Source organism: Hetaerina americana, unplaced genomic scaffold (assembly GCF_022747635.1).
Source record: "Hetaerina americana unplaced genomic scaffold, ioHetAmer1.1.p SCAF_5, whole genome shotgun sequence".
In the NCBI taxonomy this organism is placed as follows: domain Eukaryota; kingdom Metazoa; phylum Arthropoda; class Insecta; order Odonata; family Calopterygidae; genus Hetaerina; species Hetaerina americana.
This window is the reverse complement of record NW_027287095.1, coordinates 40,707,476-40,727,606: the sequence shown is the minus strand read 5'-3', so window position 1 is coordinate 40,727,606 and position 20,131 is coordinate 40,707,476. Positions and strand designations below refer to the sequence as shown.

Here is a 20,131-nt window from a genome sequence, read left to right as displayed (position 1 = left end):
TGACGCAGGAACCGAGTGAAATGGGATTACATGAACGAAATTTTATATTGAATTAACGCCTTTAGAAATTGATTACACAGCGTATTATTTTATTATCTGCAGGCCAAAGAAGAATGCGAAAATCAAAATATAAATGGGATAGGATGTGAAATACCAATACTTCATGTGCTTGACGACCCTAAGTCAAACTTTTAAAGGTCTTAGATGATGCATAGAGATGGATAGGGAACGGGAGTAGAAAGTGGGTGGCAATGACCGACTGAAAGGCCGAATTAGTTAGAATAGGAACTTGGAATGTTATGACAATGTTGAGGAGAGGAAAATAAGATAATATAAGGCGAGAGATGGAACGAGGAAATATAGATATTTTAGGCCTATGCGAGGTGAGATGGAAGGATAGCGGAGATTAATGGAGTAATAATTAATGGGTAAATTACAGCGGAGGGAACCAGAGCCAACGAGGCGTTGCCTTAATGTAGTATAAAGAGGTAGGAAGAACCGTAGTCAACGTAGAGAGGGATCGGGATGGTACGGTGGCTAACGAACTGGCTTCCCAATCTGAGGGCCCAGGTTCGATTCCCGGCGACGATAGATATTTTTCAGTGGTTTCCTGACCCCCTACTTGAGGTGTTTTCTGGAGGACACTGAGTGAGCACGCCGTCCGTCAGATGGGACGTTGAGCAGCGGACCCCTTGGCGCCTTTTTTTAAGAGCAGGTTTTACGCCGACGCCGGGTTTCTCTCCACCCTTCATCCTTTCCTGTCCATCCGTAATGGCGCAAATTACCTGAGCTGTCGGTCGCCTCACATAAAAACTACTACTACTCAACATAGAGCAAACAACGGATAAGGTATTACTAATTGAGATAAAAGCAGAACCGACGAACTAGGTCATTGTTCAGGTATACATACCACCTAGCAATCATAAGGAGGAAGTAGTCGATAGGATATATGATCAGTTAGAGGACATAATCGCATGTGTTCCTGCAGGGAAACATTTGATAGTGATGGGGGATTAGAAAGCAATGGTAGGCGAAGGAAGAGATGGTGATGAGGTGGTGGACTACGGTTTAGGTACGAGGAATGACCGTGGGGAAAAATCGATTGAAATCTGCAGATGACAGGGGTTAATCATCACCAACACTTGGTTTAGACACCATATTAGGCGTTAGTATACATGGAACAAGTCAGATGACTCAGAAAGGTATCCGTTAGATAATATTGTGGTTAGGCATAGGTTTAGGAATAGTTTGGTCCATTCGCACAGCTTCCCGGGAGCGGATGCGGACTCCGGCCACAATTTAGTTAATATGAAAGGTAGCGTCCGATCGAAAAGGATAAGCAAGGGGTGGTGGGTTAGGAAATAGAATGTGGAATCGTTAATTGGACTGACGAGGAAGGAATATCAGCAGGCTGTAGAAAAAATCATGGATGAGGGAAAAGAGCTGAGTACTATCGAGAAAATGTGGAAATTTATAATAAAAAGGCATACTGAAAGCCACAAAAGAAACTATAGGAACCGTTAATGGGAAAAGGGCAATGAAATCATGGATCACGGATCATGGATGAGATGATTAGAAGGATGGATGAGAGAAGCAAATGGAAGACGATAAACACAAAGACGGGCAGAAGAAAGTACAAAGAGCAAATAATAAATTGAGACGGGCAACAAATAAAGCAAAAGAAGCATGGTGGAAGACCCAATGTGAGGATATGGAAAGTAAAAAAAAGAAGGGTTGAAATCGGTGTACTTTACAGTAAGGTAAAATTACTATCGGGAAGTAAGAAGGGAAGATCTGTGCTAACAGTTGGAGATAAGGCGGGTAAAATAATCGTTGACACAGGAAAGATCCAAGAGAGATGGAAGGAATATATAGAAGAACTGTATAGTAAAGAACTTAAACCAACAAAGTTAGACATAGAAATGGGACATGACGTAGAGGAAGATAGCTTAGTTCCAGGCATACTCGACGATGAGATAGAAAGGGCATTAAGGGAGGTGAAGCTAAATAAGGCCGTGGGGGTGGATAAAATTCCTGCGGAACTACTGAAAGGTTTAGGAAAATGTAGGAGGAAGAGGCTATATGGGCTGATTCGTAGTATCTATGAGGAAGGAATCTGTCCAGAAGACAGATTGTGAGATCAGTGTTCATTCCTATTCCGAAAAATGTCAGGGCTACATCATGTGAGGACTACAGGACAATAACTTTAATATCCCACGCAACTAAAATTGTTCTGAAGATCATCAACAAAAGGATAGAGAGTAGGGAAAATGATTAGTTAGGGGATGATCAGTTTGGGTTTAGGAATGGGAGAGGTACGCGTGATGCCATTGCCGTCATGAGATCACTTATCGAGAGGAATATAGAACACAAATAGGAAGGATTTTCCTGTTTCGTAGGTTTCGAAAAAGCGTTTGATCGAGTGAATGGGGAAAAACTAATGAGTATATTGCAGAAAATAGGAATAGATCGGAGGGACAGGAGACTAATCCGCAACCTGTACATGTCTCAGACTGCTCAGATACGAGTGGGGAACGGGCAGTCCGGATGGGCAGTGTTTGGAAGAGGTGTAAGGCCGGGTTGCCCATTATCACCGTTGCTGTTCAACGTATATTTGGAGGAAATGATTAAAGAGGCATGGGAAGAACTGGAGGTAGGAATGAAAGTCGATGGGGAATGTGTAAAATCAGTTAGGTTCGCTGATTACCAAGCTTTAGTTTGTCAGTCAGCCAACGGGTTGCAAGCATTGCTAAGTGAATTGGAAACTCAGTGCGACAGATATGGGATGAGAATCAATATTAATAAAACAAAGGTTAAGCGATTTTCCAGAACGAAAAAAGCTAAGCTAATCATTAAAATAGGAGGGCAAAAACCAGAACAAGTAGAACAGTTTACGTATCTCGGAAGTGTTTTGGACCGACACGGTCAAAGTAGTAGGGACGTAAGGAGAAGAATTGCGCTAGGCAAAGAGGCTTTCACAAGGAGGAGGGAGTTGATGAGAGAGACTTTGAGTAAGGATATTAAGAAAAGACTGATAAAACTTTGATATGGATCGTAGCTATGTACGGCGTGGAAACGTGGTCATTGAAGCAGGAGGATAGACGTAGATTGGAGGCTTTTGAAATGTGGGTTCGGAGAAGAATGGAAAAGGTGAAATGGACGGAGAAAAAATTAAATGAGAAAGTACTTGGTATGGTGGGCGAGGAGAGGGGTTTGTAGGGAGAAATCCTATGGAGGCAGGAATAATGGATGAAGGGCGTATTGAGCGGTAGTGGGATGTTGAAGACTGTAATAGAGGTGAGAATGTTAGGCAAACGAGGAAAGGGAAGGAACAGGATAGGGATATTGGACGGGATGAAAGGAGGAAGGAAGTACTCAGAGATGAAGAGGGACCTGTTGTAGAGTAGATTGCTAGATTTTGTTTTGTTAGGAGTCACAAAATATTCAATTGGTGGTTAAGTCCATCCAAAATCCTACCTTAACTCGTAGATTACCTAATAATAATATATTTCAGAGAAGCATGCCCCAGTGACAATAGTCTTCATTAAACGTTGTTATCAAATATTAACTCTCTAATTGGGGTCAGGTAGACCCCAATGTAGACCGTATTTGTGACTTTAAATGTTTTTCTTATATTGAACGAAAACTATCATCACAGAACATCAAAGTATACTTCGTAAAGGCCGAGGTAATCATAGATGCGGAGAGCGATTTGCACCTTTGGAAACCGTTCCCTCGTATACTTTCGAGCAATTTGTGATACGAAATTAGAGACCCGCACGCAACTGGCCAGAGTTGGCCAGGCATGAATAAAATACCTGAATCCCATGGGATTTCCGATGACAACTCAATTGATGAATCACTCCGCGGGTCTTAATGCCTTTATGTGCGGTCCAATGCCAGTAAATTACGTCACTCTCGTCAATGGTCTTTGTGGTGATGGTATTTATTTCCTACTGAGAACGTCTTAACTTTCCCACGTCTCTAATACCGTCGTAGTCATTCATGCGGCCCCTGCTCCTTATCCATCTCTTCCTTCTGCTCTTTCCTGTTCCTTACAACCAATCACCCCTCAATGGGGATTCACCACACACCGCCACACTCCCTCTCGCCCCACTCTCTTTCCCTTTAAACATCTAAACGGATCCCTCTTTCCTGTCCATTGTAGGGTCACGTTGTCCCTCTTCCGATCTGTCCTCTGGCCGACTGAGTCGACGATTCAACTCCGCCTCGGTGAAAAATATCCAAGTGCATCCCTTCTCCCACCGATCTTCCTCTCTAGCACATGAACGAAACTAAACGCGCCCACACCCTTGCCTACGCAAAAGGATTCTAACCACATCCTCGCCCTTATTTTCTATCACTTCATCGTCTATAATAAGTTTTCCGTACCATCTCACTTGTCATGAGTCACTAATACGGATGTGGCATGTGGGGGCGGCGGAACTGAGGATCGCCCTTTAATATAACGAAGGGGGAATGTATCCAAAAGTTTAGGTTAGCAGGGCACTTATAAAAATTTTACCATTGATATCAATTCAATTTTATCACTAAATTTTTTCAAATGTTTACAGTAGTCTAATAAGTATCGAACAGGCGTGGGACAGGAAATAAGAAAACCTTACAAAATGTCCTCGGTAGTATTGGCCTCCCTTGATCCTTTCGGGCAAAATTCGTCAAATATACGTTTTTTTTATGGTACTTAAACTTAAAATTGAGCTCATGCATTAATAATTATGTGTAAAGTGTGCTAATAATACATAGGAAGTCGTCACAGGAGCGAATTTAAAATCTGTATCAATTGAGAAACTGGAGTAATGACAACAGAATTCCAAAGAAAACAATTTTAGAACATAAAACCCAAAATGCTAGTAAAAATTTGGAATTGAATTTACTTAGGATCAGAAAGTTAATAAGCTACTTGAAAAGATACCTGCACACTTAGGAATATAAGTAAATCCTTCATTTAAGGACAAAAACTGACGATAGAGATCGGTAGAACATGCTGTATACTAGTATCCTGGTGGTAGGTCGGCCGATTAAACGAATATATTCACTATTAGTAGACGCATGAACCTTTCTCCGAGGGAAATAATTAATACAAATGACTAATTACTCCTTAACTGTCAATTTTTTGGTACCAAATAATTATTGCATGAATTATTGCAAAATATGCATGTCCGATTCCCGCGAATCACAGTTAAATATGGCATCTATCAAAATGGCATGTTTATCGTAAAATCTCGATCACTTTTCCCGTTGATGTGTCAGTGATCCGCAACACCCTCATAACAAAGGTCAAAGTAACATTTCGCAAAACTACTTCTATTTCAGGCGATATGTGATGAAACGGTATCATGATTTAATTGCGTGCAGTTCCTTTTATCAGGTAGTGTGAGAATGAATTATGTCCAAATATGCCGATTTCCTCGAACCGTTTAAGATGGATGTTAGACACTTCCCTTTACGCTCGTAAACACCGCTCGAGTAGACAGAATTAACACTTTGATTTTTATTTCCTCATCTAGTAAACCTCTATTTAAGGTTTTTAACCAAGGAACAATATTTTAAATTCCTGCCGGGAGAATATGTTCAAGCGATCGAATTTTTCGATATTACGATTGAAAAAGTCATTGTGCTCTATTGTTCAAAACTGCAGCTAGATATGCAATCATACAGTCAACCATGGCCAAGCCATCTCTTTTCTAGTATGTAAATGGAAATTGTTTAGCACCGAAAGATTGAATTATAGTCTTTAATTGTAATATATCATAAAGTATGGCCCTTTAAAGAACTGAAATTGAAAATGTTTAGGAAAATATAAGTAACAATATGAAAATAGAAATATGAGTAACAGAAACGATGGTCAAGGGCGGGGATGGAGAACGCGGAGGTGATTTTCGGGAACCCAGAACGGACACCGCTTGACACTGGCACTACAAACCAGCAAAAACAATATCTCTACGTGAAAGTGCCAGGGGAAAATCCAACGCATAACTTTCCGGCACAAATAAGCATACAGACGGCCAGGTTACATTTAGCTTACCGTTATTAGGCAGGGAGGACCTTCTACCAGCGATGGAAGACATCTTCTACCGAGACTCGAACAGTGGTGAAGAATTAATATACACCAGTCACTGCATATTTATCCCTGTTGAATGAAAAGCCATTCGCATTGCATAAGCGATCAATATTCCTGCAAGTAAAATATCACACTAAAAATTGAATCTTAATATAAATCAGAGGTTTCTTTTAGGGAGGGTAGGTTAGGGCAATTTATTTGTTCCCTGGGTTTTAAATTCTTGCATAAATGTGTCATTTTAACAGCAAGGAATTGTATGTCAACTGCGATAAGTAAAAAACATGGGTGGAAAATAGTTCATCTACGAATTGCACAGTATGGAGGGAATGCACTAAGCGATATACCCTCCCAAGTCTTCCTTAAAAAATCTTACCCCCGCTGGTAAAAACTGAAATCATATCTCTCTGGCGAACCATAAATTTACCGTATTCAATTGCAATACTTCAAATACAGTCGACCGCTAAATATTTCAAAATACATAATGGTACTGAAACTCTCTTATACAAACGTGTCCTTCTTACAACCCATCTGTCCATTTTATCCCCCATCACGATAAACTCACGAGCAGGTTTCGAAGACTGACTTTTAATTTCGAAGGTTCCGATCGTTCTCAGGATTTCCTCCGAGCACATTATGCATCTTTGCATTGGCAATAGACTCCAGGTGTGTGTTATGTCGATTTACGCAAATGCATTATTATTCTCCCTTTTTTCTATTTTCCCCCAGGCAAACAATCGGGATGGTGAGGTGGCTTCCCTACGCAAAGGCTCGAACATTGGCGGTGGCCGGATTTTTCAGTGGTTTCCCGATACCTATTTCAGGAGATACTTATTTTACCTATCATAGGAGTACTAGATGGAGAGCACTTCAATTGGGGTACATCGTCCGGCGGTTGTGACGTTTAATTCTAGATCCCTTGGCGCCTATTGTCAAGAGCAGGCCAATGCCAACGCTGGGTTTCTCTCCACCTTCATATCATTTTCCGGAAACCCTACCCCACCCGAATTACCCTAATGGTGCAAATAACCTTTTAAAAAATAAAATAAAATTTTTAAGAAAGTGAATGGATCTTTTACCGTGCCTTTACTAATTTAATGATATCCTTCTGTTGAAAGGTAAGACGTCAGCATTATTTTCTTGAGAACTTGTGGTGTACGTACTATCATCAATCATGTAATACCTCTCAAAAAACCAACTCTATTGTCGGCATCGGTGACCAACCAGTTTTTATCGCCAATTGGCACAGTGAGAAAGTCGGCTACCACCGCCTAACCGCAAAACCTGAAGCTGTCTACGTAAATAATGAGTGACAGGCAATAAAAAACCTACTGAATGGTTTTATTATTATTCCTAATAGGTACAGGAATCAGATATCTGATTAATCGGAAAGTCATTTTATTAAAAGTGCTTGCTTAAGTTCATTGCCGATAAATTAAAACCAAGGCTTCCACAAATGTGAAAATACCTCATTGACAATCCTCAGACATAAAACTCTTCGGGAAGTGCAGCAAAAGGAATATACGATACATTAACTGTTCAACTCAATTATTTTATTTATTTTTAAAATTTTCATTTCACTACCCTGCAAGCCAGTGTGTAGGAGGGGGTGAGTCTAACACCAGACTAATTTCGACTCGAATATGACCCTACCGCGGTCGGACAATGTTATTCTAATCCCATCTTGTTCGTGAAAAAAATGAAATCTTACATCTATCTGTTCTACACTTAATATCTCTAATGTTATTGGCATGAACTCTCCTACCGTTGTACGATGGGGGTAATAATATATTTTCAATATCACTGCTAGAGACCTTCCAATTCATGCAAGAGCTTCAATCGGTAATTTAACCTTCGCTCCGTGAGTGATTCCCAGCCTAGCTGATCTAATATTTTGGATACGCTTCTAAGTTTACATGTATGAATCATAACAACGTTTTAAAAATCTATTTCCTGTGCGCTGCAAGCGATCCAATTCGGCAATCAATCCAACTTCGTGAGGGTCCCATATCCTTGCAGCATATTCTAAATGAGGCCTCACCAGCGACAGATAGCTATTCTTTTTGACCTTTTTATCACATTTACCCAGTACTCTTCTAATAAATCCTATTTTTTTATTAGCTTGCCCACATATTCCCCGTAGCATGTTCGTGTCAGCTCATTTTCGCTCAGCTAGATATTCCTCAAGCAGTTCTTGCAGGCAGACAGCTGGGAATTAAAATCCCCTATACATACTAAACCATCAACAAACTTTTCGTTTTCAAATAGTGAAACCTCGAATCCCTTTCTTGAGCCGAAGTTCGTCTTAAAAAAGAAACCTCTGCAACGAGTTCGATTTTGTAGTTGTAGAACAAAATATTTGGCCGATCAGGGTTAAAGGCAACCCATATTTGTAAACAGTATCAAAATTTGCTATTTTCCCGAGACTTTCGCTGAAGAGAAATTGATATTTAATTACGTGCTAAATATCAATTTTATAGTTGCATGGAAACTCCTAAAACAGGGATGACAGACCTTAGGGAAATAGTATACCAGCATACAACTAGAGGCAGACTAGCGTAGACTATCATAGCTAGAGGTAGTCCAGGGGTAGAGCGTTGTTCTACTGATCGAAGGGGCCGGGTTCGATTCCCGGGCCCTCCGGTGAGCTCCATCCAAGCTGTGCGATTTTTAGGTTACCTGATCTTCCTGGGAAACGGCACCGGGAAACGATTTGGCTCCCCTATCCTGATGTACGAATTTCACACGCCATCGGGCTTAATACTGGGACAAATCGCTCATTTAATATCGATAAAATCAACTGAACGCCACCAGTATTACTGTTCACTACGCATGATTTCAATAAACACAAATCTGAATGGGTTAGCGCCAATATCGATTGAACAGTCCTACCACGACCTCCAAAGAATTAGGCACATCACAAAAACTAGTTATGAACACGGGGTCATTCACGGAATTCTTAACACCAATGGTCGTGGTGATCCAGCTTCCGGTTTCCTCGACGCTTCCATCACGTCAAGGCGTTCGCTTAAAAAATGCCAAACACTTTTGGGAGTTTCTCACCTGAGGCTGAGCTCACATTTGATCGACTCCGTTCATGTAGAGCAGTCTTATAACCTAATGCCACTATTCACGCATTTACATAACTCAGAAAAAATTAGATACAGTGATGGGAAAACTAAACGGCTGAGATTTCACTTACCTTGATATCCACGATGGACCCGGAATTATCTCTTCTGAAGTCGGCTTTAACATTGATCTATATTATTCCTCTGTTCTTCCTTCGCTAATATGAAGTTAAACATGAATTTTCGGGTAATGTGAACCCAAGGTTGGCAGACAAGTTTTACAGTGACCCGTGAAAATACCAAGGCCCAAATTAGTAGTCAAGGATTTATAATCGCCAAGTACTGCGGTCCTAAATTTTTTACGAAAACTCCGAAGGCCTCAATGAATCTGCTGTCCTCACACTTTCTCTTGATCGATCACTGATTGTAATCTTCTTTCCTGCATATTTTTCTATCAAAACCCACAGTTTTAGAACTTTCAAAACGAACCAAAGCACTCTAATCAATTCGACGTTAAAATGCGTTACCTTCATATTAGAATTTGAATGTGAAGGGTTTATGGGAATGACAATTGAACGTTACTTAAGAATGAACAATGGAAGCGACGTAGACGTAAATTCTTTTAATTAAGGCTAAGTGGCTGTAATCAACATTTACTATTAATGTAAAGCAAGGAAATGTAGTTCAAGTCTATAAATGTTTTTCCAGATAATTTTGGTTTGTTTATTATCAAAATACATTCATTGCGGCCAATGGCACTGTGTTCTTCTGTTTCCAGTAGCATTTTCTTATGCATCGGTGGTTTTTCTTTCCTTACGCACCGCCAATTTTGAACTCAGGCAAATTGTTAACAGCAGTTAGAGAGGGAAGGAAGAAAAGTTGTCCCCTCGAAAATACGTTCACTGAAGTAACGTCTCGGAGCCTTCAGAAATTTTAGTTACGATATAAAGGATCATGGGAAGTTGTTATTAGTGTTGAAAATGAGAAGAATACGAATGTCTGCCGAGACTGATGCAGTTATAAATGATATCTCATTGGCTTGATTCCCAAAATTTCCAGTTGACGATGGACGAACTGGTACTCCGGAATAAAATTCTTATTATAGGTAGGTATGAAATGGAAAGTGGTGATACAATATCCTAGTTCCATAGTTCTAAAAGACCATAAAAAGCTATGCCTTGATACGTCTGTTATTATGCGAGTTGAAGGTATATTAGCTATACATTTTACCTAAGTATATAGTTCCTCTTGTGTTCTAGTGATCTGGAAATTCTTATAATGAATTTAAATTAATATCATTTATGGAATAAGCTCACTCGACTAACATTACTTAATGCCTGCCTTAACAATTTGAACACTGTAACAGTTACATATACCCCATAAGATTAACTTCAAAACGTATTTGTTGTTAAGGGAAAACTACTTTAAAAATCAAATCTAATTTTAATAAATTTAGTCATGCATTCTTAAAAATCGGTAATAAAATAGCAATGATACCAATAACTGGCATCAATAAGTATAGATACATATTAGCCTCAGTGACTGATACTAATAGCTAGTATTAATTGGAGTATAAACTTCATTTTCCATCGTTTATTTCTTTTTCTTTTCCTGGAATATTGTTTCCTTTGAAATGTTTATTGTCACAGCCTTCGACTGACAATATTTAGCGCAATTAAAGGAAAGGATAAATTGAGCTATAACTGCCTCTTTTTAGACTGACTACATAAAATAATATTTCCTTAAGCCGTGAAGAGTTTTTTACACCACTAAATGCAACAAAGGAGGGGAATATTGAGATTGATGTGGTGAATTATGGGGAAAGTTAATCTCTCGCCGGTGATCAGAGACACATTCTATTATTAAGACATTGACGTTTACATGGGGGTATTTCAGAAATAGGTATACAAGGAAATAAATCATATTGCCAGGGACCATGTTTGGGAACTTGCAATTCACATAATCACTCTGGTTACCACAAAGTGGTTTACAGGGAAGTTTTTACCTTGCCAGGGACTGGCTCTGGGCTACTTTAACCACTTACCAAATAGGCTTGCAAAGAAAGTAATCCAGACCAATCTGATCTTGTCCAATCAGGTTTTTCCCTCTAATTTGCAGAATTTCAGTAATGGTGATAGGTCACACTAGTATGCTATTTGTGCATGGTTTCTTTATACTATGAATATGAAAATTAAGGGAAACCTAATATTATTTTATTTAATTTGCTGAAGAAGGAGTAGACTTTTTAGATCAGGTGTTTAATACATAACCTATAGTGCTGTGCAAAACACAAAACAATGGATGATAGCTGTATTTTTGTTTATGCTGTTCACTTTTTGTAATTTTTATTCTCATAAACTAAATATTTTCTGGTTAAAAAGGACTTATGATATTGTCCAAATGTGGATTTTAATTTTGGAAGGACTTCCTTAACCATAAAATTACCTAAAAATAATAACCAACTCCTGCAACTTGGCTGTAATTTTATATGCTCATCCTTTAATTACTATTTTTCTTCATTTTAAAACCAAAAATGTATATTTTATTTTCAGTTATTTATTGTAAATTAGGTATAATATTTAGTTATAGGAATTTAGAAATAGAATAATTAAAGGCTCAGCATAAAACCTAACTGTTGAACTGTAAATATTAATTGTTTTTTCTTTGAGAGAAATAGTAAGCAAGGAAAGTGTTGGGGTGAAAGTAAGTGGAAAACTTTCTAAATCAGATCTGCAGGTTATCAGGTATTAGTTTACCAGTCAGTCAAAAGGTCATTACTGAGTGTATATCAGAAGCACTGTGATACATATGAGATGAGAATTAATTTTAAGAAAATGAAGCCAAAGAAATTCATTAAATATATGAAGGCTAAGATTAACATTAAATTTGAGGGCATAAATTAAAACAAGTAAAACAGTTCACATAGATGAGAAGTGTTATTGATGAGGGTTGGCAGAGTAGTGGGGACATTAAAAGAAGAATTGCATTCGATAATGTTGTAGGAGTTGATGCCAGGCACTTGAAGTAATGATATAAAGAAATAATAACGTAAACTTAATTGTGAAGCAACGTTTTGTATGACTCAGAAACTTTGGTCTTGAGGCAAGAGGGTAAGCATGGATTGAAGACTTTCCAGATGTGGTTCTGGAGAAGAATGGAAAAATAAAATGGGATGGAATGGAAAAAAACAATGGAAAAAAACAAAACAAAAACAAAGTTATATGCTATGCTTCATGATGAAGTTCTAAGTATGATAAGGGAAGAGAGATGGCCATTAGGAGAGCTTTGAAAAAGGAAGGACAAGTTAATTCAGGAAATACAGAGAGTCAATGGGATGATGAAGAGGTAACCAAGGACAGAATGCCCAGAAAGTTATTTTGGATGAAATTAAGGGAGATAGAAAGTATACAGAGCTAAAAAAATGTAATCGTAAAATGTAGTGTTGAGTCTATGGATATTTTTAATCATGCTAGTTAGTGTTTATAGTACCAGAGTACATTGTCCCAGTGTCCATCAAAAACCTACCGTAACCAATCAGACTACTGCTTATTATAAAATAATATTGTGAGTACTAGGAGAATATCTTGAAATACAGTGTGATTATTTGAGTAACTTCAGTGTGACCAGGAGAAGCTTAGAAAGAGGTGAATGACTGAAACAAATCATTTAATATTATTTTCGAAATGAGATGTTATTCACATACCCCTGTGTTCATTCAACTATTAGCACTAAATTTTGGTACATCATTTTTTATTAAATATCCTGCAAATAAGTTAAAAAAAGGATTTTTAATACTATGAATAAATAATGATAACAATGGATTTACTTGTGAATAAAAATCTGTACTTTTCAAGGTAAATTTTTTTAGGTAACAGTCAATCATTACAGTATGTCATTTTACTTGAAATATTTTCTCATTGAAATCTTCCATGAGAAGATGTATAAGGTTGGAGATTTTAATCTTCATTTTGTCCACCTGTACCCTTATTCTTGTGCCTGAAAAGAAATTGGTAGATATATTGGTAATGGAAGGCTGATTTCTATAGTCATAATTCAAGTGTTAATCCAAGTTATACCTGTATGTAAGTAACCAAATTCTTCTAGTTTTTTTAATCATAATTTAGTTACTGAATCACTGCTTAGTTAGTCAAGTATTGTGGTATGAATAGCACTTCCAATAAATCAGTATAATGTTTTTAATTATATTTTTATATTTCACTACATTTCATTAGCTGACAGACTTTTCCTTACTTTTTTCCAAAATCTTCTCCTTCTTGAATGGTATCAGGTAAATGTTGATTAATCGTCTCGGGTAGTAGCAGTCCTAATATGCCAGCCAATAAAGGAAATATTCCAAAAATAATGGGCGGAATTACGGGGCTGAAAATGTCCTGTATTATGAAAAAGAATATTTGAGTAAATTATATATTTACCTAATATCTGATAATTTTCAACTATTCTGCATATGTATATCTTGATTCCTCAAGTTAATAAAATATTAATTTCAACATTTGTCCAAATAACTACATTTTAGTGCCACTGAAAATTAATGTTTTTCTTTATTCAATTCCAATACCATGGGCTACCACCTTAGTATCATGCCCATGTGAAACTTATTTCATCCATGGGTTTACATTTGCACCCGCTAAATGCACATGTCACTTTAAGCTTGAAATGTTAACCATCCACTTTTAAGTTCTCTCCAGACTACTCTACAGGAAAAAGTATCGTATGAAATGATTTAGTGTACCAGTAAACCCTTAGCTTGCATATTTTCCATTATATTCCTCCATTGAAATATACTTTGCAAATTTTATTTCTGGCAATTACTTCATGGACTGACTTGGAGCACCCTCTGCAGAGTGCCCCCATGCCCACTGCTGATATCAAGGTTTGGACTGTCAACAAAGTTATCTATAAATCTTTGCATAGATTCCAAAGAAACTGCGGGAGATGCCGCAACAGTAGCTTTTTAACAGAGTCATCCGCTAATGTGCATTTCAATGCAACAATTTCAGAGTGTAAAAATCATCCGCCTTGACTGGGACTCGAACCCAGATCCCTCAATATCCGGTCGAGTGCTTTAGCCACTTAAGCTACCGAGGCGTCCTCTTAAACTCTGAAAATTTAGGGGCTTTTAAAGGAACTAGATGTTGTGACGAAATACCGTACATACAATGTCACAGGCATTCGTAGTCGTGCGCGAGGCGCCACTGTCCACGAGGTTAAAGCCAACTTTAAACACTTATGGTGTTAATACTTTGACAAATTCCAAAGAAACTGCGGGAGATGCCGCAACAGTAACTTTTTAATGGAGTCATCCGCTGGTCTTGTTCCAATTTCTCCAACAACTTCCCCTCTTCACTGCCATATCCAACACATATTCATAAACATTCCGTATTTATTTCCTTCAATCTTCTCAAATGCTTATAAATTTATGTTAATCATCTTTTTCCTGAGTCAACATTTCTTAACCTTACAATAATGTCTTAAGTATTCTATTATTTTCATCTCATGTAACAATAAAAGTCACTTTTCTTTGTAGTCAGCACTGTTTTTATAATTTTTCTCTACATATACCATGTCTATTTTATCCAAAATAATTATAATAATACTGCCATAATAATTCTGTCTAAAATGGGCCTAATGACATGAATTTTATAATCTTCCTTAATAAATGTCCTCCTTCTTTAGTGCTTATCTAAGATGACTTGGCTCACATATCACAAAACACTTCTTACCAAATGTAACCCTTCTGCTGTCGTTGTTAAGGGTTATACTTGTATGTATGAATATTTTTACATTCTTTGATTAGGAAAATACTCACCAAGGTGGTGATAAAAGGTGCTATCAATGAGCCAATCCTGGCACACATGGATGCTGCTCCAACACCTGCATTTCTGACCACAGTAGGAAACAGCTCAGCTGAATACAAGTAGTTGGTTGGAAAAGCACTGGACATCCCAATTAATCCAGATGCTGATAAGGTCACAACCAACCATTCATATCCTGTTTCATGGAAAATGAAATGAGATTAGTCAAACTGTTTGAGAGGCATTAGCGCTGTTCATGTCTGGAAACTGATGGTCTAGCACATCTTTTAATTTCTACATAACAACAAGTGGGCATTTGAATTTCCTGCAACCCATGTATGTTGGTCAATATGTCCTTGCCCAAAGCTGAAATTCTCTGTATGTGGTGGATTCAGACTTAAGGTTTTTATCATAGAAATATAAAAGATGTGCCTTGGTTTGGTTCAGAGAATGTAAACCCATCAACACTAAAGAAAGGGTAGCATTAATTGCAACCTGCCTTAATGTTCAGAAATGCACCTAATGAAGAACTTGATAATGATTACCCAGGACCTCATGAGATAAAAAATAAATTATTAAAGAATTAGCTCTCTGTAAAAATGTTACTGAAAGTACTGTTAAGGTTCTTTTGGGTTGGTTTAACTTTTTGTTACTTTACTCCACTGGACTAGCTGGAAGATTATTTTTAGGAGAATGGATACATTTAAATCTTTAATCATTCCACCTAGCTTGACCATGCATTCATCTCCCACATATGCATCCAATAACACATTGAACAGCCATGGTGACATTACATATCCTTGGTTCACGCCATGACTTATTTAAGACAAGTCACACAAGGTCCCACTAGTTTTAGACTTGTCCTATTGTTATTATAATTCTATTTAATAATATTCTTCCACAGCTTGTATGCTCTCCATTTACTATATCAAAAACCTCCAAATCAGTAAAGTTACAATCAACTTCAATTTCCCCATATATATAAGCAGGTATTCATAAAGGGGATCAAGTTGGTGCGGTGGCTATCGTACTGGCTTCCCACCCAGTGGGCGCAGGTTCAAATCCCGGCAGTGTTGAATATTTTTCAGTGGTATCTCAATCCCTACTTGAGGTGGTTTGTGGAGGGCACTTTGAGTGAGTGCATCGACCGTCGGATGGGACGTTAAGCTGCGGATCCCTTGGTGCCTTTCATAAAGAGTAGGCTAATGCCGATGCTGGGTTTCTCTCCACCGTTCATACTTTCCTGTCCATCCCTAATGGTGCAAATGACCTCAGCTGTCGGTCGCCTCCACTAAATACTACTACTACTAAGTATTCATGAAGTATTTTCTGAAGTACAAACAGATGATCTCTGCATTCCCTTATAGGTAAATAACCACATGGAACTCCGACTCTTCCCCTCTGCAAAAATGCACCCAAATCTACACTTTCCCAGGTGTTCTTAAAAGACTAATTGCTCATTAATTCTATCATTCCACCTAATTTCCCTGCTCTTAATTCAAAGGAACGGTTACAACATTCATCCAAGCTAAGGATTGGAAACATATTTCATAAAGCAAGTAAAAGGTAAATTTACCATATTCTCATTCAGCCCAGCCACAAGACTCTGTGAAATACATGGGCATCACAAAATAATTTTGAAAATGGAGATGGGAAAGGAGAAAATGGCACTGGGATGTGGAAGCATAGTGCAAGGAGACCTTAACTATTGACCATACAGCTCAACTCCCATTGCCTTTGTAAACCTCTAGCTTCACCCAAATAAATAATGTTTTAAAACCAGATCTTCCTGGGAAACTGCAGGTAGCACAGGAAAATTCATTGAGCCCCTTGCCTGAATGGGTGAATTTTAATTTCTATCAAGGGCTTAGAATGAGTTTATCTCTATCTCAACTATCAAACCAACCTTTAGATTGGTAGCTGGTTTTTTTTGTCATTATCATGTGAATTTGAAGCAATTGTTACAGGTTTTGGCTATCTGTTTGTGGAGCAAAACTCATTTTCTATATTTCTTGTTTTATGTATTTCACTGGAAGCCCTTTTGTATTTTACACATTGAGCGTGTTTTGCATTAAAGTTGGAGTAGTTTGGTGCAATTTTTCTTTCCAGCCATTTGAATTATTCTGAAAGCAACACTAATGATTCCTGGGGACTTATTTGCCTTTATTTTCTTAACCATGGTGTTGAAATGCATCCTCATATTATCTACTTTACCATTTTTGTCAACATTTTATTCCTCTTCAGTTATTTTTTAGCCCAAATGCATTCCTTTACAATAGTTAACCCTTAACTTTCAGAGTTTGATTGTTCATATCCTTTATTATGTCACATAAAAGGAAAGTCACAATTTTCTACATGAGATGTTTTCTATTGGCCTGCTAGCCTTTTCATGCCTACATATTAATGTTTTTGACATCTAAAATTATTTTGTTGTATGTGTCTCATCCTGGTTCTTCCTCTATCTCTTCCCATACACTTATCCTGAAAATTGCCTTCATTAGACCATTGTGTCACAAAACGTTTCTGACAAGTTTATCCTTTCTTACTCCAGTTTTCCTTAGGATTCTCTCTCTACTCTTTGTTAGTAATTTAATTTGTCCATTTAATCTTTATCAATCCCCTGAAACAATGCATTTCAAGTGTTTACAATCCTCTTTTATGATATCTGCATTTATTGCCCATATGTCAGTAACACAAAGAAGCATGCTCCAGATTTACAAGGAAATATTTCCTTATATCAAGGCTTGTGTTTACAGCTGTTCGTAGACTTTTCTTCTATTTGAGTATCTTATCCTAGTATATTCAACTAGTTACCTCCTCCTTGCTTTTCCGTATGTTTATTTGTATGACAATACTCTTCCACTTATTTTAGCTTTTTATTCCATAAGCTAATTTCATTCCTTATTATAATGAATAACACAAGACCCTCCAATCCAACTCATAGAAGAGGTATGTTTAAATGCCATAAAGCATCAAGAAGGTGGGGAAGGGTCAAAAAGTGGTCAAAAATGCATCACATAGTTAATGAATGCCTCCTTTGACAGTTAAAGAATAGGGGGAATAGTTATTTAGTATCAACACCATAATAGGTCGAAGAGGATGGTTGAAAAACTTATCTGCCTTAGACGGTGAGAGGGAACTAGGCAGGGGAAGGATTGAGTCCCGAGTACAAAATCCACTTATACCTGTATATGCCTGTCTACCATGCACCATTCTTGTTTCTTTTGCTTTTTAATGTCCTAATCCCTGATTGGACATTTTGATCTGATTTCAAAGAGAACAAAAGGTCTTTCTTTTGTCTAAACACCCAAGTCCCAAATATTTCCTAGGCAATAAGCTGTTAGCTGTACATAAATCTCTTTAAGATTTATCTCTCCAAATTAATCAGTATAAGTTAATTTCATGTAAGCTAGGGGCATAAAAGTTTCTCAGAATGTAATTAAAATGTAACTTTTCGTAATATTGTCTACTGCTAGTCAGAGGGAGCAGGAGGGGAAATTGCATCTCCCCCAAATAGTTAGACCCTCAATGGCTGCCCTGAAGTTGCTAAGTACTTAAGATCCAGATGATTTATTTCTCATCTGTTAGTTTATTCTGTTTAAAATCTACTTGGTTTTGCGGAATCATAATTTATTGCTGAAAAATAGAATGTTGGAGTCTCATGTTAGCTTCCCTTCCTGAGAATAGACAATCCAATAAAATTTATTTTACATTCAATCAATCCATGGGGCTACACTCTTCATATTAATACAACTACAATTTTCAACACAAAAGGTAATTTAGTTGGTGATTAAGCCAATATAAATAGCAGTGTGGTTCAAGCTGTAGCAATTAATTTGTATCATCAATGATTTATCAAGCTGCCATCATATGCTTCCATCGCACTCAAAACATTATTTCATTCCTTGACAGTCTTGGGAACAAGATGAATGATGAAATAGCTAAGCCACACATCTCATCTTCATAGCATTAAGAGTATAATCAAGTTTAATTTTATTTACCCTTACCTTTGGGAACAATAGTGATGAGTAGACAGGAAATTCCAGCTAGCAACTGAGATGATGTTAGTGTAGTTCGGCGTCCAAGGTGAAACATAGCATACATACATCCTACTGTTCCTGGTATCTGAATGGCACCTTGATTTTAAAAATTTCATAATAAGCATGCTTCTTAAGTTATCCAAAGACAATACTAACAGTTTATTATTAACCCTATAGGAGTTTTGCTAAAATACTATGTTTAATCATATCATTAAGATCTGAAATATTAGTTACCTTAGAAAAAATTTAAAATTAAATTCAAAAATACTAACAGAAATTTGACTGATTAGGTAATGCAATAAATGCTGATTTTTTTAATTTCCATCTGTCCAAAGGATTGTGCTGCATTTATATGTGATTTCATGATACAAATTGTTGGCAATAGTCTAAAGAGAAATTTGTCATCTTATGCATTATAGTCCATTTCAAAATCTTTTTATCTCTTAAATGCTTTGTGTAAAAACATTTAGTGTGTCAAGGTTGGATTTTGTAGAAAACTTCAAAAACAGTGTACCATGAGGAAGTATTTTCTCAAGAGGATTTTAAAATAATCACTCAAATTCAATCTTTTTTCATAATTATTCAGCAAGTTTATTTCTTACCTGATATTGCCACATTGATGAAAATATTTCCCGCCAGACGACCCATGTACTGAGCAATTCCAAAAAAGCCCAATCCACAAACCAGCCAACTGTACATTACAACTAATGTTTTCCGTCTCAAGTTTGGTGTTTTAAATAAGTCAAGTACATTTCCTCCAATTCGTTTTTCCTCATTTTCCTGTTCAAGACACAAGAATTAGAACCCATTTATACAATAAGATATGAAAATGAACCACCTTTATTTTTTACAAGGTCCGTCCCAAAATTAGTATGGCTTATTTTTTCCCGGATAGGACAAACCTTGTATAACTTAAAAAAGTACATGTATGACAAAACTGCTCCTTGAGTTTGAAACCAATAGATGAAATATTGATCTTATGCATGCTCAAACAGCGGCCTTGTATATTATTCAACCCCATCAACTATTATATTCTCCTGATAACAGACTTTAATACTTCTTAGAACTATATATTTTCACTTTCTTTCAAATGTCTATCTCACAGTCATTGATGAAGGGGATACAAAGAAA

At 37.3% G+C, this 20,131-nt stretch overlaps 1 protein-coding gene across 1 annotated transcript in view; it reads right to left on the bottom strand.

Moving 5' to 3' along the window:
* Positions 1-12,968: 12,968 nt before the first annotated feature.
* LOC139694030 (organic cation transporter protein-like) overlaps positions 12,969-20,131 on the bottom strand; it is a 33,458-nt gene continuing 26,295 nt past the window's right edge. The window contains exons 8-12 of the mRNA XM_071592428.1: positions 19,603-19,780; positions 18,968-19,096; positions 14,975-15,156; positions 13,399-13,538; positions 12,969-13,143 (exon numbers count right to left, since the gene is read on the bottom strand). Coding sequence (XP_071448529.1) covers positions 13,104-13,143; positions 13,399-13,538; positions 14,975-15,156; positions 18,968-19,096; positions 19,603-19,780 — 669 coding nt within the window. The 3' untranslated portion in view covers positions 12,969-13,103. The remainder of the gene's footprint in view (positions 13,144-13,398; positions 13,539-14,974; positions 15,157-18,967; positions 19,097-19,602; positions 19,781-20,131) is intronic.